General features: G+C 43.5%; 1 protein-coding gene across 1 annotated transcript; it reads left to right on the forward strand.

Annotated features, from left to right (window-relative positions):
• Positions 1-3052: 3052 nt before the first annotated feature.
• On the forward strand, positions 3053-24951 carry LOC103056588 (uncharacterized). The gene is made up of 7 exons (XM_088128897.1): positions 3053-3290; positions 8657-8971; positions 19496-19687; positions 20115-20229; positions 20357-20424; positions 20983-21112; positions 22057-24951. The coding sequence occupies exons 2-7, from the start codon at positions 8951-8953 to the stop codon at positions 24807-24809; spliced, it is 3279 nt and encodes a 1092-aa protein (XP_087985023.1). The 5' UTR covers positions 3053-3290; positions 8657-8950; the 3' UTR covers positions 24810-24951.
• Positions 24952-25411: the final 460 nt, after the last annotated feature.

Below are 25411 nucleotides of genomic sequence, written 5' to 3' on the forward strand. Positions count from 1 at the left end.
CATTGGTCAGGCTTACATTCTTGTCCAGTATTACACATGCAAGACATGTAATTTAATATTCATTAGTTTAGTGCTCATGCTCAGTTCTACTCTTCAGCTGAAGGCTTTGGTTAGTTGATAGAAACTTCATTTAGATACTTTTAGTGAGTTCTAATACAGCGTTCTATTCATCCCTTATCTCTAGCTAGCGTCAACCTACGTTAACTCACGTAGAAAGAAGAGGCTTCTCTGTTACGGAAGGAAGACCTTTCTGTTCCAGCTACCTCCTGCTTTTGTTGCAACCAATCTTAAATGTGCTCACACAGCAGGACAAAAGAAAATTATTTCTTTGTCTGTTTAGGTTACATTATCCTCCTTCCCAGAAAGCCCCCCTTTTCTCAGATAGAAATTTTTCTATCTGACCTTTTTATAAAACAATCGAAATTTCCTTGTTAATGTCGGTCAAGTAAAAGCTACCTTTTTGTCACTAATAACTATTACTTCTTTTTAGCATTTCTCACACCACCCTGCCATTTCTGACAGGATTTTGCTCGTTTTTGAGGCCTCCTCAAATCTCTAGCAATCCCTCAGAGCGGCTGTTGTTGAGGAAAGCGAGTTTTGATCCTCCACAGAGAGTGTCTCAATCTTCACAAGATCACAGGCGGTTCCCAGACATTAGTAATAGGAAGATCTACAAACTGCGATGTGCCGGAGATGCCCCCCCCCTTTCTTAGACAGCCAGTACTTTAGAGGGGCCCTTTCCTTCTACCCCTGTTGGAATATTTTCCTTATTTGCATGCAATGGTGCCTCTCATTTTTCAAAGTTGTGAGGTAAAAGAAGGCACGCTTCAGTCGTTCTTGTCAACGTACAGGTTTCCTCAACATCCAGTCCTTCTCCCCTCGCCCAGTTATCTCTTTAATCCTTGTCATTCCCAGTCAGTTTCCCCTGGGTGCACAGCCAGGGAAGCAGCAGAAGCTCTGCTTTCAGGTCAATCTCAACCTCACAAGGTTTGCACTTTGCACAGGTACAGATACTCAGTGAATTCTTGGGGCAAACTCAAAGATTGGATTGTGATGATTAAGAGACTGGGAGATGAAAACAACACTCACACACAGTTCAAACAAAGAAAAGTGAACAGCAGACAGCAAACAGCCTTCCTAAACCAGGAGGGCAACAAGATGCCTCTGTAGCAGCCGCCACAGGACACAGATCCTCGCTGTTTGTTTCAGAAAATGCATGGGTGCACACACAGACTCAGTGGCCTTAGGAAACGATGCAGAGGCTCCTTATTAATAATCAGCCAATGATTATTATTAACACCTAAGGGCCCAGAAGGAGTCAGAGCAGAAAACAAAGGTAGCTTACGCTGGAGCTGAGACGTGCACTAAAGGGCCACTGCCTTGGAACTTGGACTCCCTCAGCCTATGCAATCGCTGCTGAAATGCATTCTGTGGTTGCCTTCCATGGTGGCTGTGCGCCCTGGGGACAAAGACCCTAAGTTGGCTTAAACCTTGAAAGCCCAAGAAGGGTCTCCAGTTCTGAAGCGATAGTCAGTCTGAGGAAAGTGAGGGGAATAAAGGATCAACCAGAAAAAAAAGAATTGTGCCTAGCATGGATGAAGGAGGGGATGAAGGAGAAGGCAGGAGTGAAAGTGGATGGAGAGAATCAAGGAGATTACAGGATGGTCCCTGGGAGAGCTATAATTTAATTAAACAATAACCAGACAAAAGTAATAGCTTGAAGGTTGCACGCATGTTGTGAAGCTTAGTCCAGTTCCAACCAATATGTCTCCCAGTTTTCTTTAGCCTATCTCTCCAAAGACAGAAAAGACACTTCAGATGGATTTCCTCTTCCTTCTTCCTACAACCTGTCTTATATCGAGAACTGCGTTGTTGTGATTAGACAATGAGTGACTGTGAGCAGGGCCTCTCAGTGAGTCTAGGAGAAATCTCAAATTGTGGATCAGTCATCGGTACATCTCTGTTTAAAGTCAAAAATTGAATTTCCCTGGAACTGCAAGGTCCACAAACCCAAAACGACTCCATCTTGCAGAGATTCACTCAGTCTGTTCCCCTCCCATTCAAACTCCAACAGCCGCTAGGTCAACACTTCCACCACATCACCTGTTTTGCCTGGGGATGTGAAAAATAACTGGGTATTACCAGCGTATTAAGGATGCCAGACTCTAGGCCATCAGATGACCTCCCCCAGCACTCCCATGTAGATCCTGAAAAGCAGCGGTAAGCAGAGAGATCCCTGGAGCATGCACAGAATAGATATCTCTGGACAGAACTCTCTTCCATCACCACAACCTCAGGAAGAAGGAGAACCACTGCAAAGTAGGGCATTCCCTCAGACACACTGCAGAAGACCACGGTCAGGAGTACTGAAAATCTCTAAAAGATCAAGGAGGGTTGCACTCCCCCAATCCTAGTCTCTCCATAAGTCATCCATCACTGCAACTAATGCAATTTCCATCCTGTATCCCGGCTGGGAACTGAGCATCAGCCCATTCAGGCAAGCCAGGTCAGGAATTGGACACCACAAAGCCTATTGGAGCTCTGCAATGTTGTTGTGGGGCACAAGGACAGAAGCTTGAAAGCCGGTCAGAGTGTCCCACTGAACTCTTTTATGGGATACAGAATCAAAACAAGATTATTTTTATTCTTTTAAGTAAGAAAAATACTGAATTCCATTTCCTGTCTATTCCTTTGCTCCATCTGCTCCTGCTACACGGGGACACAACTTTCTCCAGAACCTTTCTTAAAGATGGAAGTGTGGAGATGTTCTAAAGTTGTCAAAAGCAGCTGGATGGAGCAGGCTTCCTGATCAGGGGAACAGCACAGCCCCCTTCCTCCTGACCACATGGAAATAACCCCCTTTCTCCCCTCTTTGCATGAAGCCCTGCATTGCACACAGCATCCACCAGGGGGGGGGAGACTCTGCAGAGAGGGGAACAGCATGCACCTCAGCGTTAGGCCACTAGAGGGCGGCAGCCACAGGTGGCTTAACAGTGGAGGGTGGAAAAAGGAGTGACATCACTACCTCTTGCCTCTCTAGGAAGCTGCACTCTCTCCCTCTAGCCCTTTGAGCTTCCCAGGAGGTAAAAAGGCTGCAGGAAAGTCTTGCAGGGAAGAGACCCAGAGGAGGCCTTGGGGGAGGAAGGAGAGTTTGCATTGCAAATCTGAAGCAGGAAAGAAGAAAAGCCCTGCAAGGAAGGAGGTGCCTGAGATTGTGCCTGCATTCTCACCATGTGCTGATGAGGCTGAAATAGGGTTGGATCCTCTACACTTCAACATGCCTTAGGAGGGTGAGTAAACCAGGACAACCTCTTAAGCTTCCTTCAATCCCTGTGCTTTGTGTGAACTTGATTGGGGGATGTGTTTGGGCTTAGGGCATGTTGTCTGAACCCACCTGGGTGTCCTGGTGTGACTTGGCTCTTAAAAGCCAACCCTGAAGAAAGGGAACTAGAGCATCATTTCACTGGCATTGCATTTTATCTGAACTGAACTTTGGTGGTTTCTTAACCTGTTTGGAGTTTGGCATGTTGTGTGAATCCTGCTTCTAGGGAAACGTAGATATGGGTTTCTAAAAAGCCAGCCCTTCCTTCTGAGAAAAAGAAATAGAAAATGCTCCAATAAGCATTTATTGGGTATTCCAAGTGCTTGATGGAAGTCAATCCCATATTTTACAATACACACACACATGCAGGGAATAGAAATTACCTTTTAACAAAACTCCTTAGTAACTAACTAAACTCCTTAGTGACTAACTACTTAGTAACAAGATTTCTTTGAAACTAAATGGTTAAAGTGATTAGGCTTGGAATTTTGATGTGTTTACAGGAAGAAAGAGGTCACACAAACCAAGGTGAGAAATGGGAAACAAGTATTGCCTTTTGTGGGTAAGGAAGTACGAATCGGGGAAGGAAGTTAAGAAAAAGAGAAACGGGGAGGGGGTTTGGGAATCATTGTGTAATGTCTTTGTCTTAGGCATCTCAGGTAGATTGTGAACTCAGATTTAACCCCCCAGGGATGAAAATGAGGCAGAACCTGCTTGACGTGTGTAGGGATGCATAAAAACCTTGTTGAAATCTCTAATGGCACGCTTCTTGCAAACGCTTGGAAATAAACTTTGCCTTTTCAAACCCAAGAAGGATTATTTGTGCAGCATTGTTTTTCACAATTGGGGGCTCGTCCGGGATCCTGAAATGGCGTTCGGTAAGTCCGGGGCTTCAAGCCCTCTCCTGGGAGGCACCCTACTGATTTCAGTAGCCTAGGGGGAGCTGTGGCTTTGGATCCCATCGCCCGTTAAAGGACTGGATTGGAAATAGTGGTTTGGAAGGGCAAACCGACTAGGGTGTGTTCCTGACCGGCATTTTCCCATCAAAGAAAACGGCTGAGACCTGAAAATCATGCACGAGACCAGGTAAGAAATGCAGGCTTTCGCAAAGTATTACCTGGGAGGTCTGGTAGGACTGGTGTGTGTGTGAGACTTGAATGACAGAGCGGTGTGAGACGCATTAGGGGGCACAGGTCCCTGGAAGTGTGAAGCAAGAGCGGAGTCCTGATTTGAGGTTCCAGTTCTCCATGAGGAGCCTGGCCAGAGACGGACGAAGCGGTTGGTTTGGTTAAACATATGTGATGGAAAGTCACAGTGAAGCCTTTAAATATCCAGTAGGAATGGGAAGTAACGCTAGCAAAAAGGGTCAGAAGGGAGCTACTAAGTGTAAGGTTCCAGAGATTCCTGCAGAAAGCCCATTAGGCAGGATGTTAAGTGGATGGGATGTCCCACCACTGAGAAAGTATACCCTAGAATTAGAAAAAGAGAAAATAGTGAAATATTGTTATTTTGTGTGGCCCAAGAAACCGATCCAAGGGGATTCGGTTTATCTGCCACACTTTGGTATAACTGATTATTTTATATGTTAAGTATTAAAGGAATTTTTAAACAAAGATAAGGCGCCTGAATTAGAGAAATTTTATGCTGAAGTTTGAACCATAAGTGAGGAAGAGAAATGCTTTAAACTAGTGGCAGAGGATCAAGAAGAGGCAGAGGGAGAAGTCCCAGTAAAGAAATGGAACCCTCTGGACCATTTACCTCCACCTTATAATCCACATTTAAATCAAGGGAACCAAATTCCAGCCATTTCCCAGGCACCAATCCTCCCTCCTCCTCCTCAGCCCACATCACCACCCATAACCCCGAGACCTCCTGATTATTGCTCTTGGGAATTAAAAGCCTTATTAGATGATCTGAAAGATGATGAATTACCAGAATATAACCAAAAAAGGAGGAGGAGTTTAACTGATTACAAAAAATGTTCCCCTGAAAGGAGGTGCCAAATGGTGTAGACACCAATGGAGCTCCAGTAATAAGCTATGTTCAAGACCCATTGAGCAGTTCAGAAGTCTGTGCTTTTAAAACGCAACTGAAAAGTTTAGCAGAAGACCCCTTGGGGGTAGCTGAGCAATTTGATGTCTTCCTAGGACCTAACATTTATTCCTGGGAAGAGATGATTGCAATTTTAACAACTCTGTGGCTGGTGTGGGTCTTCCGGGCTGTGTGGCCGTGTTCTGGAAGTTTTGTTTCCTAACGTTTCGCCAGCATCTGTGACTGGCATCTTCAGAGTGCAGGAGCACAGACAGGAGCAGTTCTCTCTGTGTCCAGGATGATGACAGATGCCGGTCACAGATGCTGGCGAAACATTAGGAAACAAAACTTCCAGAACAAAGCCACACAGCCCGGAAGACCCACACCAGCCATCGTATGCTGGCCGTGAAAGCCTTCGACAATACTTTAACAACTCTGTTCACTAGTGAGGAACACCAGTTGATCAGAGCCGCAGCCATCAGAGTTTGGGACAGACAAAACCCTGTGGGACCAAACAACAAAGATAGTTGCAGGAATAAAAGAGGCAGGACCTAAAAATCAAAATCTAACTAGAACCTTCAATGTAGAACAAGAAAAAGAGGAAGCACCAAGTGCCTTTTTACAACGTCTTAAGGACATCAGGTGCTGTTAAAAGTGCACTTTGTAACTAGGGCATGGCCCGATATACAAAGAAAATTGCAAAAACTTGATGGGTGGGATGAGCAGCCATTAAATGATTTATTAAAAGAAGCCCAAAAAGTCTATGTCAACAGAGACACTGAAAAGATGAAACAAAAGAATAAAATGATGATAAGCACTGTAAATGAAGTAGTTAGCAGAAAAGTTTCCCCTGCAGATAGACCAGAGAACCGATCAGATGAAAGACCAGGCAGGGGTAAGGTAGGGCACAGGGGTAGAAGAACATCACTTGGGAGGGACAGAGGATGGGGATTTACTAGAACCCCAGGAACTCCCCGGCCTGAAAGGAAGTGCTACGGGTATGGCCACCCTGGGCACTTCTGGAAAGACTGTCCCTCAAAAAGATAAGGAATAGATAAGGAACCACAAGTATACTCCTTGATCGAATTAGAAGATTAGGGAGGTCAGGGGCACCTGATAAAAGGTTCCCACCGGGAGCCCTTGATAAATTTAAAAGTGGGATCCTTGGGAGAAGAGGTGGTATTCCTCGTGGATACAGAAGCGTTGAAAACCTCTCTTTCCTCTTTACCTCCGGGAACTGAACTCTCTATAGAGAAAACAGCAGAGTCTCGGGGGTAAAGGGTGAAGTGTTTTATGTAACCCAAATTAAACCCACAAGATTGCAATTAGGAGAAGACCAAATTGAATTAGAAATGTTATATGTTCCTGAAGCAGGGACTAACCCTTTGGGAAGGGATGCTATGGCCCTTCTTGGAATAAAAATAGAATTTGAAAAATCACTTCAAGCCCCGCCTGATGCCCAATTTATTTTCTTCCCTATTGAGGAAGATGAAAAGGACATAGACCCCATAGTCTCGGTCAAAGAAGGCAATCAAAAGGGGGGGGGATTAAACATTCCACCCCTAAAGGTGAAATTAAAGCATAAAGGTGAGAAGCAGAAAGCAGAGCCAGCAGCTGGAAAAAGAACTTTCAAAAGCTGCAGTCAGAAACAGAAGCAGATTGAGAGGAAAAAGTTAACAGGGAAAACAAAGAAGCTGCTAGCAAACCATCAACAGAGATGGAAAGGTTTCAATCTTTAGCATGACTTTACCCCCAATTGTCAAAATTAATTGAGGAGAGAGAGTTAACTTTACTACAATGGGAAGACCCTCTCCTGGAAAACATGCTAACGGCCCCTCCTCTTAATCAACAAAGGGAAACTTTGCAAGAGAGGCAATTTGCTCAACCAGCTGTTGAAGTGAGTGTAGGGGAAAGAGCTGCTCCAGCCCCCTTTCCCCACCTGGACCAGCAGATTCCACCATTAGCAACCCTGTGGCTAGATCTCACACTCAATTATATCCTATGAGGCAAGTATGTTTCCTTCCATGCAAGGCCATTGGTGAAAGGAGTGTCCCCAGAATCAAGCTCCTGTGGGACTCAATGCCACTAGCCTGTTGGTTCAGGAAAGTAAAAAGTTAACCTTTGGGGGAGGCCTTGGTAGTAAGCATCCCTCATCAAGTAAGAACAATTTTAAATCAAAAGGCAGGCAGATGGCTCACTGATTCCCACATTTTGAAATATGAAGCTGTTTTAATAGAACAGCCTGATTTAGTATTAACCATAGATCACAACATAAACTGCCTGGAATTAGTAGATTTCCAAACCAAAATCTGACCTGATTTAAAGGATACACCCATGGATATACCCATGGATAAAGCAAAGAATATTTTCATAGATGGGTCTTCTAGAGTGGTGGAAGGAAAGAGGTTGAATGGGTACGCTGTGATAGATGGGGATGAGAATGTGCTGTTGGAAGCAGGGAGGTTGCCTTTAGACTGGTCTGCCCAGACATGTGAACTGTACGCTCTAAGAAGCAGGAGTGGCTGTTACAGAATAGGTCTGGAAATATCCACACCAATTCAAAGTACGCATACGGGATTTTACACACGTTTGGGAAGATCTGGTTTTGAAAGAGGGTTGATAAATAGCAAGGGAAAGAAACTGATGCATGAAGAGTTGGTTAAGGAAGTTTTGGAGGCTGCCCAGTTGCCTCGTGAGCTGGCCATTTTACATGTAGGAGGCCACCAGAGGAACAATAGTAAGGAAGCCAAAGGCAATGCTTTGGCTGATGAAGAAGCAAAAAGGGCAGCTGAAGGAGAACGCATTGAGGAAGTTAGATTATTGGTACCCACTCTAGAAAAGTAACTGAATCCAATTTTCACTGAAAAAGAAAAGGCTGATTTGTTGAAGCTGGGAGCAGTTGAAATTAATGGCAAGTGGATTTTGCCAGATGGAAGACAAATGCTGAATTCAGCCTTAACCAGAAATTTGCTGGATATTTTACACCAAGGTAGTCATTGGGGAACTCAAGCCCTGGCTGATGGATTTTTGAACCAATATGGATGTGTAGGATTATATACCATAGCCAAGGAAGTGTATGACAGGTATTTAATCTGCAAAAAAATATTAATAAACAAGTGTTAAGAAAAAGAGAACGGGGGGGGGGTGACCATTAGCTCTCCGCCCATTTCAAAGTATTCAAGTATGAAATGATGTTCAGGCTCCCATATTTGGGAAGAACACCGGGGTTCCCTTCAATTGAAACAAAAGATGTGATGCTGAGGAATATATACTGGGGTTGTCCTCTTCTTTATCTTTTCTCAGAAATAAAGGACTTCTAGCACAAACACCACCCTTAGAATTTGCAGTCCAAATATCCAACCAGGAGAGTGGGTCCTGATCAAGTCCTGGAAAGAGTCTAAGCTGCAACCAGAGTGGGAAGACCCGTTCCAAGTGCTCCTAACCACTGAGGCTGCAGTGAGGACAAAAGAAAAAGGGTGGACTCACTACACCAGAGTCAAGGGCCCAGTGGAAGAGCCAGAACCTGAGTGGACGATCCAAACCTTAAGAGGACCTGATGGACCTTAAGTTCCAGAGAAAATAAAGTCATGCTGGAGTATGGTGTCCTGGGGATGGGGGGTTTGTACTATTAGTCATTATTGGGTTGATCGTGGCTTGCTGTGTGGAACGTCAGTTCTTTTGTGGGGAAGAAGTGAAAGAGGAAACAGATCATGTGGAAATGACCCATGTGTAAGAATGTATATGTTTTGTGATTGTAAGTGTATAACGAATTGTTGTGCTCATTGTGTGGATTGTTGTGTGGTATATGTTGAGTGTACAAAGGGAAGTGTGATAATATAGATTTAAGAACCATCATTGGGGAGAAAAATGAGAATTGGGAAAATGTGGAATTATTTGATACTTCCTCTGAGCCTGATGTTGAGTCAAACTCAGGGTAAGAAGGGATAAAGTTTATGGTGCGGATATAGGAAACCAGTAACCCCCAGGTAATTCAATTTGATGCTTGCAAAGTACTGGAGTGTACTGGTCTTGAAGGGGGTCTTATTACTCACAGAGGGCTCAGAACCTTAGATAAGATTCTATGTGTTGTGGAAGATAAATTGGGTTGTCCATGGGAAACCAAGTCCACATATGCCCCGGGAAAGGGGGGACTAACTGCAAAGCTTTATAGAAAACCTGCCAGTCCCCGGTGTGAGAAATATGAGTGTAACCCTGTGATAATATCTATCATGTTAGATCCTGAAAGGTCTACTAAATCTAATGGCACACTTTTTGGGATGGAAGTATGGATGCCCTCAAGGTTACACAGGAGAACACTAGTACAAGGTTGTTGTTTCCAGCTAATCATAGAACAGAGGCAGACAGTCGGACAACCAGACCCAAGATCTAAGGTAAGATTAGCTAGTGATCCAGTAGGAGTAAAAATAATTGAGGTAACTGATCTGCAAAAAACCTGAAAGAGAGACAGGGCAGGGAGATGCAAATGTCTGGGTAGAATGGATCAAATATACAGTAAAAAGCTTAAAGAAGAGCAATTGCTATGCATGTGTCTCTGGTAAACCTGTAGCCCAAGTGGTCCCCTTTCCCTTGGGATGGAAAAAGAATTTAAGAGGAAAATGCCACCCTCATTCTCTGCAGCGTATGGAAACCACACGGCATGCCTTACTGGGCAGGGTATAGGATTCACCACAGCTGTAGGAGAATTAGCAACATGCACTGATATTCTGAATGTAAGTAAAATAATTGGTGGACATGGGAATTACTCTAACCTGAAAATTCCCAGGGCTGATCTATGGTATTGTGGGGGAAGACATTTGAGATCCACACTTCCTCCCTTATGGACAGGCACCTGTGCAATTGTACAATTGGGCATTCCACTTACCCTGGCATTTGAAAAGGAAACAGTAGCTAGAAAGGAACTTAGAGTAAAAAGGGATGTTATAGCAACATCTTTTGATGACAGAATTTATACTGATGCTATAGGGGTACCCAGGGGAGTTCCTGATGAGTTAGAGGCTAAGAATCAAATAGCTGCAGGATTTGAATCATTCTTGTTTTGGTGGGTAACCATAAATAAGAATGTGGACTGGATAAACTACATTTATTACAACCAGCAACCGCTCCTGATGGAACAATCTGTAGAAGTGGAATGGTTGGTCTTTAAAAGTAGCCAGCGTGTGCTGGGAGACTAACAGTGAAAGGCAACCGTAAAAGTGGGCCCCTTAAACTCACTAATGGTGAATCCAACGTCTGTTGGAGGTGCTCAAATGGGAGGGCAATACAAGGAAGGTCTACAGAGGGTGCGATTTCAGGTCCAGGGAAGTGCCTAGTGGTTTGTGGTAAAGCACTGTGGAAGGAGGCTGGAGTAAAGAAAATGTGTTAAGAGGATCCGGAAAAACCCTGAATTTAAGATTGATCCAGAGGGCCCTTTAGGGAAATTATTACGAGGCTGGACCTCTTCCCCTTATAAGGAAATAATAGATCTTGACTACAGATCCAAATGTGAACCCAGCCCAGTTCTTAGCCAATGAACATGAAAATGAAAGGGAACTAGAACACTACTGTGTAGATGTAATTGAATTACAAACTAAAGTTCGTCCAGACCTGTTGGAGGTCCTCTTAGAAGATGGGAGAAAAGGTGATTCTGGAAGCAGGGAGGTTACTGACTCACTGGTCCGCACAGACCTGTGAGTTATATGCCCTTAAGCAAGTCCTCCTGCTTCTAGAAGGACAACAGGGAACTGTCTACAGTATATTGACTCTGAATATGCCTATGGTATAGTGCACACTTTTGGGAAAATCTGGACAGAAAGAGGGTTAATGACAAGCAAAGGAAAAGGGTTAGCACATGATGAGCTGGTAAAAGAGGTGATGCAGGCATTAATGCTGGTGGGGAGATGGCGTTTGTGCATGTGAAAGCTCTCAGAAAAGGAGGGGGGGCTGGTGGAAAAAGGCCGGATTTTTTCTTTTATGTGCAGTAACTGGATTGTTATTTTTACCCTCTTTGACTCCTTGCTTTATACGATTAATTGGTAATGTAGTGGAGGGAATGCAATTAACAACCCAGAAAGCCCTTAAAGGGCAACAGCAAGGAGTTCAGAAAAGAATGCTATTAAGAAAGAAAAAGCCAAAAGGTAAGAGAATTAACCTAATGATACAATCTTTAAAGAAAAGGAAAAAGAAATGGAAGGACTAATGCTACAGCGATTCCAAAAAAATTGTTAAAAGGTAAAAAGGTATAAAGTTTTAGAGGGGGGTTGTAGGGAATAGAAATTACTTTTTAACAAACTCCTTAGTAACTAACTAAACTCCTTAGTGACTAACTACTTAGTAACAAGATTTCTTTGAAACTAAATGGTTAAAGTGATTAGGCTTGGAATTTTGATGTGTTTACAGGAAGAAAGAGGTCACACAAACCAAGGTGAGAAATGGGAAACAAGTATTGCCTTTTGTGGGTAAGGAAGTGCGAATCGGGGAAGGAAGTTAAGAAAAAGAGAAACGGGGAGGGGGTTTGGGAATCATTGTGTAATGTCTTTGTCTTAGGCATCTCAGGTAGATTGTGAACTCAGATTTAACCCCCCAGGGATGAAAATGAGGCAGAACCTGCTTGACGTGTGAAGGGATGCATAAAAACCTTGTTGAAATCTCTAATGGTGCACTTCTTGCAGCCTGCGAGCTGAGGAGCGTCAGCCTATGAGAAACGCACTCACTAGTCTTTCTCTGGGTTAGTCAGAAGTAAAGTTTATTGAAGCGTTTGCAAAGGCTGGTGGAACTCAAAAGCTGCAAGCTGGAGTCCGCACCAAAACACAGATCTCAGCAATTTTTAAACATCTCTACCCCCGGCCGTAAATCCCTTCTTGTTTCCTCATTGGTCCAAGTACTCCAAGTTATACTCTACACAACCGCCTACTTTTGTATTAACTCCCTTCTACAGACCCCTACATACTACATACTACATGCATTACATGTTCATGGTAAATAGGTGATTAGCTATGCCGGGTGTGGTTTTTGTTATGGTAATGAAGGTTGGGATGGCAAGAGTTCACTCATTCCTAAAAGATCTCTGCTAAATATCACTTTGGACAGGTCAAGCCACCCCAAACTGGCTCTGTCTTAGCTTATCTCACCCGAGAGATTTCCCCCTCCCTATTTCCTGTGCCCCTGGGGGCTGCTTGGAGGCCCCTGGGTAACCATGGCGATGTCTCCTAGTTTGAGGTCCTTTCAAAAACAAAGGCATGGGCAGCTAGGTATTTAGTATTGCAGCTGCACTCTTAGCATGCTCAAGTTACTATTTCTTTGTCAATAATAACAGATATCTTATCCATCTCTCACAATCCACCCTTTTTCTTTTCATTCTTTTATTATTGACACTTATTACTTTCTGTCAAGCTCTTGTAGCATTATTACAGCTCCTTGTTGCCTTTGGCTCCTAACACCTCTGAGTGGGTGATGAGCTACCACTTCAAACCCCCCTCCAATTGGGAAAGCGTATTTTCACATTCCCTTTCTCTGGAGTTCTCTGCTAAACCCTCTAAGAGGAACACACTCTCACTGTAAGGCGGTGGTTTCAGAGGCATTTGTTTGGATACAGCTGTTTCCATCAGCCTCTGGGTTAGGCCCCCAACACAACAATTATACAGCGTCCCAATGCAGTTAAAATCCCTATCACTACTATCGGGGAAGCTAGTATTGATACCACCATGTCCTTCCACTTCCCAAACCAAGATTCTAGCCATCCTGTCAGGGAAGGATCTATTCCTGAATTCTCAGCTAGTTCCTCTGCCAAAGTGGTTAGCCCCTGCAAGGCTTTAGTTATTGTCCCATCAGGAGCGGTGTTATTGGGTATAAATGTACAGCACTTACCTCCCAACGTTACACAAACTCCCTCTTTTTCTGCCATATCATATCCAGAACCAACCTGTTCTCCCAGGCTATCCGGCTAGTGGCATGTTCTGCTATTCCTCTTATGGCATCCCTGGTATAATTTATAAATCTTTGCTGGTTGTAGTAAATGTAGTTTATTCAGTCCACATTCTTATTTATGGTTACCCATCAAAACAAGAATGATTCAAATCCTGCAGCTATTTGATTCCTAGCCTTGAACTCATCAGGAACTCCCCTGGGTACCTCTATAGTGTCACTATAAATTCAGTAATCAAAAGATGTTGCTAGGGTGTCTCTTCTTACTCTAAGTTCCTTTCTAGATACTGTTTCCTTTTCAAATGCCAGGGTAAATGGAATAGCCAATTGTACAATTGCACAAGTGCCTGTCCAGAAGGGAGGAAGTGTGGATCTCAAGGCCTCCCCCCCCCCCACAATACCACCATAAATCAGCCCTGGGAACTTTCAGGTTAGAGTAATTCCCATGTCCACCAATTATTTGACTTACATTCAGCACATCAGTGCATGTTAAGTCTCCTACAGCTGTGATGAATCCTACACCTTGCCTGGTAAGGCATGCAGTGTGGTTCCTATAGGCTGTAGAGAATGTAGGTGGTACTTTTAGGTCTTGATCTTTTAATGGTGGAAACAAACGAGAGAGAGAGAAATACAGTCTGTATTTCCCCAGGCAGTCCTTTCCTGATACAGGGCTATGATACACTTCATTCCTTTCAAATTCTTTTTCCATCCCAAGGGAAAGGGGACTACTTGGGGCACCGGTTTTCTAGACATTACAATTCTAGTAATTGTTATGCACAGGCATAACAATTACTTTTATTCAAGCTCTTAGTAGTAAATTTTACCCACTCTGGCCACACATTGGTTTCTCTATATCCAGTTTCTATTTCAGTAGTTTGCTGCAAATCAGTTATCTTAGTTATCTCTACTTCTCCAGGCTCATTACTCAATATTACTTTGTGTTTGACTTTGTATTTGTTTCTTTGGCTGCCTGTTTTGGCTCTATGATTATTTGGAAACAGCAGCCCTGTGGAATTTTTGTTGGCTTACGTCATACTTGAAAGAAACTTTGAACTCCCTGGATTTCCATTCCAAAACTCGTACCATTAGACCTATTAATCTGCCCTTGGTCCAGCATGATGGATATTATCACAGGATTGCATTCATATTTCCCACACTCGGGGCTAGCTGGCTTTCTATAGAGTTTGGCAGTTAGGTCTCCCCTTTCTGGGGCATATGTGGAATTAGTTTCCCATGGACAACCCAATATCTCATCTGCAAAACATAGAATCTTATATGTTCTAATACGGCTTTGGAAAGCAAGATCCTCACACTCTAATATTTTATAAGCATCAAATTGGATAATCTGGGGATTACTGGTGTCATGTAATCATGCTGTAAATTTGATCTTTCCCTTCTCTTCCTTACCCCAAGCTTGCCCTATCAACAAGTTCAAAGTGTCAGGTAAATTCGCATGTCCCAATACATCTTCTATAATTATTATGTCCCACCCTTCAGAACAACTTATATGTATACAGCAGCAATCTACACAATGTGCACAACAACAACAGTCACAAAACCAACACATCCGGAAGTTGAGTGACTAGTAGAGTTTGAAGTTCCAAGTCCTCCTGCTCTTTGGGAGATAGCATAGGCATCCACTCCTCCTTGAAACAGAAAAGAGCTAGCAACGCTAATGCAGAGTAGTATGCCAGTTATGATCCATACCCACAAGTTCCCAGTGTGGTACATTCAGTTTTTCGAAATCTTTATTTTCAAAGGTCCAGTTCCTTGCTCCACTCTCCACTCCTTTGGTTCATCCACCGGCCCCTTTACTCTGGTGTAGTGGGTCCACCCTTTTTCTTTTGTCCTTACCGCAGCCTCGGTAGTGAGGAGAACTTGGTACGGTCCTTCCCACTGTGGTTGGAGTTTTTCTTCTTTCCAACTTTTTGTCAGGACCCAGTCTCCAGGCTGGAACCGATGAACTGCAAACTCGAGTGGAGGAGTCTGGGCTAACAGACCTTTCTTCCTGAGGACAGAAATGGATCTGGACAGATTAAGCACATACTTCCTGATTATTTTATCCTTCAATTCCACAGTGTCTTTTCCCAATTCAGTTCCAACATATGGAACTCCAAACAACATTTCATAAGGAGACAACCCAATGTCTCTTCTGGGTTTGGTTCTTAGCCTCAACAAGGCTAAAGGCAAACATTTAGTCCAGGGTAACTGGAGTTCCAAAGTTAATTTTCTCAGAGCTTCCTTTAACAGGCCGTTGGCTCGCTCCACCTTCCCTGATGACGATGGGTGCCAGGGTGTGTGGTGGTCCCACTGGATATTTAAAGCTTGCATTACCCCCTTTAGCACCTTTGCTATGAAATGGCTCCCGGAATCACTATCCACTCTAGAGATTATCCCATATCTAGGTATTATTTGTTCCAAAATGATTTTTATTACCACCCCTGCGGTGGCTGCTGTTGTGGGGAAGGCTTCAATCCAACCTGTCAGATGATCCACTATTACCAATAAAAAATAAATGTGGCCACTAGAGGGCAGCTCGGTATAATCTACTTGAATGGACTGGAATGGTCTCAAAGAGGGAGGCCTTCCCCCTTTTTCCTTTTGTCGCAAAGCTTGTCTGTTTACCTTTTTACATATCAAACATTTCTCAGTTACCTGTTTAGCTACAGTATAAATTCCCATACACCCATACTGTTCCAAGAATACTTCTGCTAAAACTTGTGCCCCCCAGTGGCTTCCTTCGTGCAGGGTGTTTAAGATTTCCCTAGTCAAAGCTCTATGAAGCATTTGCCTGCCATCCGGCAACACCCATTGTCCTTGCTCATTTTCTACTGCCCCTATTCTATTAAGATCTTCTTTCTCTTTCTCCTCAAATTCTGGTACAGGATCTTTAGGCTTTTCTAGTACCAGTACCAAATACCTTAGTTCTTCTATCTCCCCGATTCCGGCTTCTTTGGCTTCTATGTCCACTAGGTTATTTCCCAGTGCTTTGAAGCTTCCCCTTTTGTGATGCCCTTCCATGTGCACAACAGCCACCTCCCCCAGTAGTATTAATATCTGGATCACCTCTTTTACCAGCTCATCATGTGCTAACCCTTTTCCTTTGCTTGTCATTAACCCTCTTTCTGTCCAGATTTTCCCAAAAGTGTGCACTACACCATAAGCATATTTAGAGTCAGTATATACAGTTCCCTGTTGTCCTTCTAGAAGCAGGAGGGCTTGCTTAAGGGCATATAACTCACAGATCTGTGCAGACCAGTGAGTTGGTAACCTTCCTGCTTCCAGAGTCACCTTTTCTTTGCCATCCACTATAGCATACCATTATGTCTCTTCCCATTCACCATCCTAGATGATCCATCTATGAACAGGTGCCTCCCACCTTCTAAGGAGACTTCCAACAGATCCGAATGAACTTTAGTTTGTAATTCAATTACATCTATACAGTGTTCTAGTTCCCTTTCATTTTCATGTTCATTGGCTAAGAACTGGGCTGGGTTCACATTTGGATCTGTAGTCAAGAATCAAGTCTGGTTTTTCTATCAAAATGGCTTCATACTTTAGGACCCTCGAGTCAGTCACCCATCTCCCTGCCTTCTGATGCAGAATAGCCCTGACCTGGTGAGGGGTGCTTACAATTAAAGCTCCCCCAAATGTTGGCTTTCTGCTCTTCTGCATCAAAATAGCAGTGGCTGCAACTGCCTGAACACAAACTGGCCATCCCCTAATTACTGGGTCCATAATTTTGGATAAGAAAACCACTGGCTTTCTCTATCCAGCCCACTTCTGAGTCAATACCCCCTTTGCTATTCCATTCTCAGTATTTACATACAGATGAAACAGCTTGTCTGAGTTGGGCAGACTTAAGACTGGTGACCGCTGGAGGGCCTCCTTCAAATTTTCAAAATTTTATTTTTCGCTTTCCTGCCACTCTAAGCAGTCAGGTTCTTCCTCTAATAATTTAGCATAAAGGGGTTTAGTTAGGTCTGCATAGCCGTCTACCCCCAGCCTGCAGTATCCTACCAGCCCCCAAAATTTTCTTAGCTCTCTCTTAGTTTTTGGAAGGGGTTGTGTTACAATTCCCTCAACTCTGTCTGGAGAAATTCTTCTCCTCCCTTCACTGATCAGGTGTCCCAGGTACTTTACTTCTCTTTCTACATAGTGCAGCTTACTTTTAAAGATCCTTAGTCCTTTCTTCCCCAGAAAATCTAGCAACTGGTTTGTGGCTTGTCTCACCTCTTCTTGCTTTTTCCCTGACACCAATAGATCATCCACATACTGGACCAGGCTTACAGTCTTTGGAAACTGCAGCTCCTCCAATATTTGCTCAAGGACTTGCCCGAACAGATATGGGGATTCTGTAAACCCCTGGGGTAGGACTGTCCATTGGTTCTGTTGCTCTCTCCCTGTGTAAGGATTCTCCCATTGGAAAGCAAACAATGGGCGTGAATTCCCATGCAGAGGACCCGCCCAAAATGCATCCTTTAAGTCAACTACACTGAGCCACCTATGTTCAGGAGGTATTTTCCCTAACAATGTATAGGGGCTTGGTACTACAGGGTGTCTGATTAACACTACTGAGTTCAACAACCTGAGGTCCTGCACCATGCGGTAAGTTCCATCAGGCTTTTGAACAGGCAAGATGGATGTATTATAGGGAGACATGGAGGGCTCAATCAGGCCATCCCTCAGGAGACCCTCTATAATTGGCTGCAGCCCTTTCCTGCCCTCCAGAGATGTGTTATATTGTTTTTCTCTATTTCGGTTGGTTGTTTCAGCTGAACTCAAAGGGGGGGGGGCGGTATTTGCAACCCTCCCCTGTTGCCCTCTCAAACCCAAACCTCAGGGTTAATTTGTTTCTCATCCTCTCCCCTCAGTGCATATAATTGAGGGTCTGAGCTCTTATTATCAAACTTCAGGCTTAAATTTAAAGCGCCTAAAGCATCTCTGCCTAGAAGGTTGATTCCTGACTCTGGAATATATAACAGTTTTAACTTTATTCCATTTCCTTCTTCAAACCCTATATCAGTCTCTTCCAATTGTCTCACAGTAAAGGTCTCTCCTTTTACTCCAGAGACCTTAACAGTTTGACTACTAATTTTAACCCCCATAGGCAATTTCTCACCTGGGTTTGTGCACAAAGTTGCCCGGTTGATTTCTCCGAGGCTCTCTTTTCCAGGGGTCCCTTTACTTCTTCACCAACCTCTATTTAGCATCTTGGGATTCTTCATGGGTCCTGGACCAGGGAGCGTTGCCCTTCAGAGGACCGCTGAAATCAGCGGGGCGCGCCTTCCTCTTCTGGGTCGCCTCCCAGGCTACCTGGAGACCGTTGGGATCCCCGACGAGCCACCAATTCTGAGAAACGCACTCACTAGTCTTTCTCTGGGTTAGTCAGAAGTAAAGTTTATTGAAGCATTTGCAAAGGCTGGTGGAACTCAAGCTGCAAGCTGGAGTCCGCACCGAAACACAGATCTCAGCAATTTTTAAACATCTCTACCTCCGGCCATAAATCCCTTCTTGTTTCCTCATTGGCTGAAGTACTCCAAGTTACACTCTACATGACCGCCTACTTTTGTATTAACTCCCTTCTACAGACCCCTACATACTACATACTACATGCATTACATGTTCATGGTAAATAGGTGATTAGCTATGCCGGGTGTGGTTTTTGTTATGGTAATGAAGGTTGGGATGGCAAGAGTTCACTCATTCCTAAAAGATCTCTGCTAAATATCACTTTGGACAGGTCAAGCCACCCCAAACTGGCTCTGTCTTAGCTTATCTCACCCGAGAGATTTCCCCCTCCCTATTTCCTGTGCCCCTGGGGGCTGCTTGGAGGCCCCTGGGTAACCATGGCGATGTCTCCTAGTTTGAGGTCCTTTCAAAAACAAAGGCATGGGCAGCTAGGTATTTAGTATTGCAGCTGCACTCTTAGCATGCTTAAGTTACTATTTCTTTGTCAATAATAACAGATATCTTATCCATCTCTCACAAGCCTTTGCAAACGCTTGGAAATAAACTTTGCCCTTTCAAACCCAAGAAGGATTATTTGTGCAGCATTGTTTCTCACACACAGAAACACACAAATAAACACAGGACTCATCTGCTCAGTGCCACTGCCATCCTATATCAGCTCAAAAAAAAATGTGCCTTCCATGGGGATGAGTGTTGTTCAATGGTGAAATCCATCACTTTCTAATTCTTGGAATTTCTTTTCCATCTCAGACACACAAACTGGAAACCATTGCATACAGACGAATTCTCCCTTGGGCAAAGAGGGCTGAATGGCCTGCTGGGATCATTCCTGCAGCTACAGGAACAGTCCTAAGAACGAAAAGGCATTTGGATTCCTCGGACCACTGTGGAGTTGTGTTACAGCACAGAGAAAAAATGGAGACACAACCCTTAGCAAGTGAGGTAAGTGGAGAAGGCCCTCCTCCTGTTCAGCCTGGGAACTGCGGGGAGATCTGGGCAAGAACTGGGCAGAAATTGGAGTAGGAAACCATCCGTTCAGACATCCAGCTCCAGAACTTCAGGAGCGTCCAATACCAGGAGGCTGAAGGACCCCGAGGACTTAGCAGCCATCCCCACAATCTGATTGAATTGTTAACCCCTCTTTAACAGAGTTCTCTGGCATTCATAATATGTGGAGATATTTCATTAATTCTTGTAGAACATTGTTCCGTTATCCATTCTAGAAGAAAGATTTGGGCCAGCCGTTCCTTTCTTACTTTGCAGCCTCACTGATGGACACTGGAGGCTTTAAATGTGTGTTCAGAGAAGAATCCACCTCATGTGTGATGTCTGTTAATTCTTCTTCTTTTCTTCTGCCTACTATTTCAAGTCCTTCACTGTGGATATCAGAGATCCTGAGGGAAGGAGGAATCCATCGAGTCCCCATCAGGAGCTGTTTTTCAGGAGGATCTCTCAGGAAGATCCAAGTCAGGTCACTTCAGGAGGTAATTGAAGGCCCTCCCATTCCCCAGAGAGATCCCAGCTGTCTCATCTTCTCTGTGTCTTCGCTTCTCTAGAATTCCTCCTCCTATTTTATTAATTCTGCACTTTAAAATTCTCTCTCCCTCACAGGGAAGACTCGAATGAAGTTGTCTGCTCTTTCTGGTGCAGCTGAAACAGTGGCTGAACCTCCAGCTCAAGTAAGAGAAAAAAAAATTATCTATTAGATTTCTATTCTCCCTTTCCTTCAGGCAGTCAAGCTGGTGTACGGAGGACTCTCTCCTTCCATTTTTCCCCCTTTTTTGGCCTTGGTTGTTTTCTTGTCTTTGAGCAACATGGAATGGGGAATAGCATATTAAAGTTGCTCTCAGTCAGCTTAGCCTCCCCTGAAATCTTTGGTTGGGATACAACTTGGTTTGTAATTTCTCCCTGAGATTCTTATGAGGAAATCTTTTCTTTAAACACTAGCACTTAACTCTCCTTCTACTAGTTACTCTTCCTACTATTGGTTTACAATAACTAATTTTTTAAAAAGTTCCTGAAGAGATAGGAATAATATTATTTCAGCCATAGCAACTGCTAAATATTTCTTCAGTCAAAAGCTTTTCGGTCTTTCCATTTTCTCACCTAAACCTTGGAATCCCACCAAGCTTTGCCATTTAACTTAGTGCATATCTTTGCTTTGGGAATTTGTGAGGAACAGGACAGATCTTGCAAATCCTCCTGGGCCTGTTCTTTTCTTTTTTTTCCTTGTTCAGGAGGGTTTTGTGTCCTTCGAGGAGGTGGCTGTGTATTTCTCCGAGGAGGAGTGGTCTCAGCTGGATCCTCGCCAAAAAGCGCTGCATTGGGAAGTCATGCTGGAAAATTATCGCAACGTGGTCTCTCTGGGTAAGGGTTTGCTTCTCTCCCATCAGAGAGTTTTGAAAGACATTTTATAGTTAGATGCCATCAGCTATATCTTATTTAAAAAATTGCCAACCAGATGTCAACTCTTGGGAGGGAGAAGGAAAAGTTCGGGCCTTCTCCTGTTCCAAAGAAGGAAGGTCAACGGCTCTCTGCTTAGATGCATCCCCTGCCATTTCTAATCTGGTGGATTTTTCCATTTCTATTTAAACGTATCAATGGGAAACTTGTTCCTTGGCTTGAGGAGATGCTCAACTCCATCACACTGATTTCAGCTTTTTGCGCCCAGATGCTTCCCTGTCTGTCCTATGAAGGATTCTCATTTATTCAGACTGTTGGGTTAATGACTTCTCTTCCTTTTATTTCTATCCTGAGCCTTCGGGTTAAGGGCAAAATGGTGCTGTTTTTCTATTGCAAACGTGCTGTTTAGGGTTAATAGAAGAGCTCTAGAACTTTTTCCCTGCAACCATGTTATTTTGGCAAGAGAAGAATGAATAGCAAATGGAAGGCTGTTTGGGTAGGAAGAAAAGTACAAATTTCAAAATTGATTTAGTTCTCACTGGTCATTCCTGTTATTGACCCCCCTCCAATAAATGTTAGGTTTTCTCCTAATGCCTCCTTGGATGTTTCCCCTGATTCTTCCTGAACTCAACACTGACTCTGGGTAAGGTTTGACTGTAGAATGATAATTCTAAAGAAACTGGATGCTGAAGTTATTTTCAAAGCTTTTATGGCTCATAATTACAGAAATGATCATTTCTATACCATGTCATTGTAAGTATAGAAAGGTGCAGTATTTTGGAATTTGGCAAAAATTCAGAAGGAAAATTGTATGACTTCCTAATTCAGAAGGAAAATTGTATGACTTCCTACAGTTTGATCTTTTCCCCTAACCTTGCTATCATTTTCATTTCTCTTTTCATTTGAAGGTGATCATGGCTATGAGAATCAAGATTCCAGTGAAAAATTCCAAATGATCGGGGATGGAGGTGGAACGGACAAGGAACTAGAGTTACAGCTAGGAAGAAATGAGAGAAACAACTCAAAACATTGGAATCAGGAAAGCTCATCTTCCATGGATGCTGAGACACAAGGCTTTCTTGCCCAACAAGGAAAAATAAAGGAAAGGTACATGGGAAAAAGTGTAAGACTATTAAAAGACCAATTAGTTGTAAATGAACACTCTCCAACCCAAACCAAAGGAGAAGATTATATCTCCAGAGACAATGGAAAAAATCACAATTGGACTTTCACTCTTTCCTGTGAAAATGGGTCCCTTACATCTGATAAAACGATCCATATAAGGGGAAAGCTATATAAATGTTCGCAATCTAGAAAGATTTTCAGAACAAGCCGACAAGTTACCCCACATGAAAGAATCCAGACGGGGGAGGAACCACGTGAATGCATGGAGTGTGGCAAGAACTTCAGGACGAGCAGTCAACTTATTTCTCATAACAGAATCCACACAGGGGAGAAGCTATATAAATGCATGGAGTGTGGAGAGAGCTTCAGTCATAGTAATTCCCTTACTTTCCATAACAGGATCCACACAGGGGAGAAACCATATAAATGCATGGAGTGTAGAAAGACTTTTACTCAAAACAATAATCTTACTTCCCATAAAAGAATCCACACAGGGGAGAAGCCATATAAATGCTTGGAGTGTGGAAAGAGCTTCTGTAAAAATACATCCCTTATGACACATAATAGGATCCACACAGGGGAGAAACCACATGGATGCATGGAGTGTGGAAAGAGCTTCAGAAGAAGCAGTCATCTTATTTCCCATAAAAGGATCCACACAGGGGAGAAGCCATATACGTGCATGGAGTGTGGAAAGAGCTTTGCTCAGAAGGCAAATCTGAATTCCCATAACAGGATCCACACAATGGAGAAGCCATATACGTGCATGGAGTGTGGAAAGAGCTTTACTATGAGCAGTGATCTTACTTCCCATAACAGGATACACACAGGGGAGAAACCACATGAATGCATGGAGTGTGGAAAGAGCTTCAGAAGAAGCAGTCAACTTATTTCCCATAAAAGGATCCACACAGGGGAGAAGCCATATAACTGCACAGAGTGTGGAAAGAGCTTTGCTCGGAAGCAAAATCTTACTTCCCATAATAGGATCCACACAGTGGAGAAGCCATATAAGTCCATGGAGTGTGGAAAGAGCTTTACTATGAGCAGTGATCTTATTTCCCATAACAGGATCCACACAGGGGAGAAACTACATGAATGCATGGAGTGTGGAAAGAGCTTCAGAAGAAGCAGTCATCTTATTTCCCATAAAAGGATCCACACAGGGGAGAAGCCATATAACTGCATGGAGTGTGGAAAGAGCTTTGCTTGGAAGGAAAATCTGAATTCCCATAACAGGATCCATACAGGGGAGAAGCCATATAACTGCATGGAGTGTGGAAAGAGCTTTGCTCGGAAGGAAAATCTGAATTCCCATAACAGGGTCCACACAGTAAAGAAGCCATATAAGTGCATGGAGTGTGGAAAGAGCTTTACTATGAGCAGTTATCTTATTTCTCATAACAGGATCCACACAGGGGAGAAACCACATGAATGCATGGAGTGTGGAAAGAGCTTCAGAAGAAGCAGTCATCTTACTTCCCATAAAAAGATCCACACAGGGGAGAAGCCATATAAATGCTTGGAGTGTGGAAAGACGTTTACTGAAAACAGTTGTCTTATTTCCCATAAAAGGATCCACACAGGGGAGAAGCCATATAACTGCATGGAGTGTGGAAAGAGCTTTCGTGCTAGGAGTGGACTTACTTCCCATAACAGGATCCACACAAGGGAGAAACCCCATGAATGCATGGAGTGTGGAAAGAGCTTCAGAAGAAGCAGTCATCTTACGTCCCATAAAAGGATCCACACAGGGGAGAAGCCATATAAGTGCATGGAGTGTGGAAAGACTTTTACTCAAGACAGTACACTTACTTCCCATAAAAGGATCCACACAGGGGAGAAGCCATATAACTGCATGGAGTGTGGAAAGAGCTTTCGTGCTAGGAGTGAACTTACTTCTCATAACAGGATCCACACAGGGGAGAAGCCATATAAATGCTTGGAGTGTGGAAAGAGCTTCCGTGAAAATACATCCCTTATGACACATAACAGGATCCACACAGGGGAGAAACCACATGGATGCATGGAGTGTGGAAAGACCTTCAGAACAACCAGTCAGCTTATTTCCCATAAAAGGATCCACACAGGGGAGAAGCCATATAACTGCACGGAGTGTGGAAAGAGCTTTGCTCGGAAGGGAAATCTGAATTCCCATAACAGGATCCATACAGGGGAGAAGCCATATAACTGCGTGGAGTGTGGAAGGACCTTTGCTCAGAAGGAAGATCTAAATTCCCATACCAGGATCCACACAATGGAGAAGCCATATAAGTGCATGGAGTGTGGAAAGAGCTTTACTATGAGCAGTAGTCTTACTTCCCATAACAGGATCCACACAGGGGAGAAACCACATGAATGCATGGAGTGTGGAAAGAGCTTCAGAAGAAGCAGTCATCTTACTTCCCATAAAATGATCCACACAGGGGAGAGGCCATATAAGTGCATGGAGTGTGGAAAGACTTTTACTCAAAACAGTAATCTTACTTACCATAAAAAGATCCACACAGAGGAGAAGCCATATAACTGCATGTAGTGTGGAAAGAGCTTTCATGCTAGGAGTGAACTTACTTCCCATAAAAGGATCCACACGGGAGAAACCATATAAATGTGTTGAGCATGGAAAGAGCTTCAGGAGGAGGAATGATCTAATTTCCCAAATGCTGATCTGTTTGGGTGAGAATCCATGTAAATTCTAGATTTAGATATATAAATCTATACATTTTCTATTTGTGTACACTGAACTGGGAAAGGAAGATTTCTTTGAGTCTGACCCTCACAACCGGCAGCCCAAGGGAAATTAATGTACCAATGAAAATAAAAAGGCCGTTTTAATTATAAATTGGATTTTTGAACGTACTGTTATTTTAGGTGGCCAATGCTATTGCATACCAATAAGAGAAATGTATTTTTTATTAAGTTTACGTTTATCCCAGTGCCAGAAGGATACCTTACAAGGTTCATCTCCTATCCAGGAATAAACACGCAGGCAGAGAGAGAAGCATTGATTTTCTGAGAGCCAGATCCCCACAGGATCAGCTGTGGGGCAGCCATGCTCAGTTTCCCCAGGAGTTCCTTTTATCGGGCAGATCCTATTGTTCTTGGAAATGTGCGAAGGAATGCCGGCCCTCGAGGAAT

The sequence above is a fragment of the Python bivittatus genome, unplaced genomic scaffold, assembly GCF_059951505.1.
Source record: "Python bivittatus isolate LINGU-HERP-01145 unplaced genomic scaffold, Pbiv_v1 ctg000820_np1212, whole genome shotgun sequence".
Taxonomy (NCBI): domain Eukaryota; kingdom Metazoa; phylum Chordata; class Lepidosauria; order Squamata; family Pythonidae; genus Python; species Python bivittatus.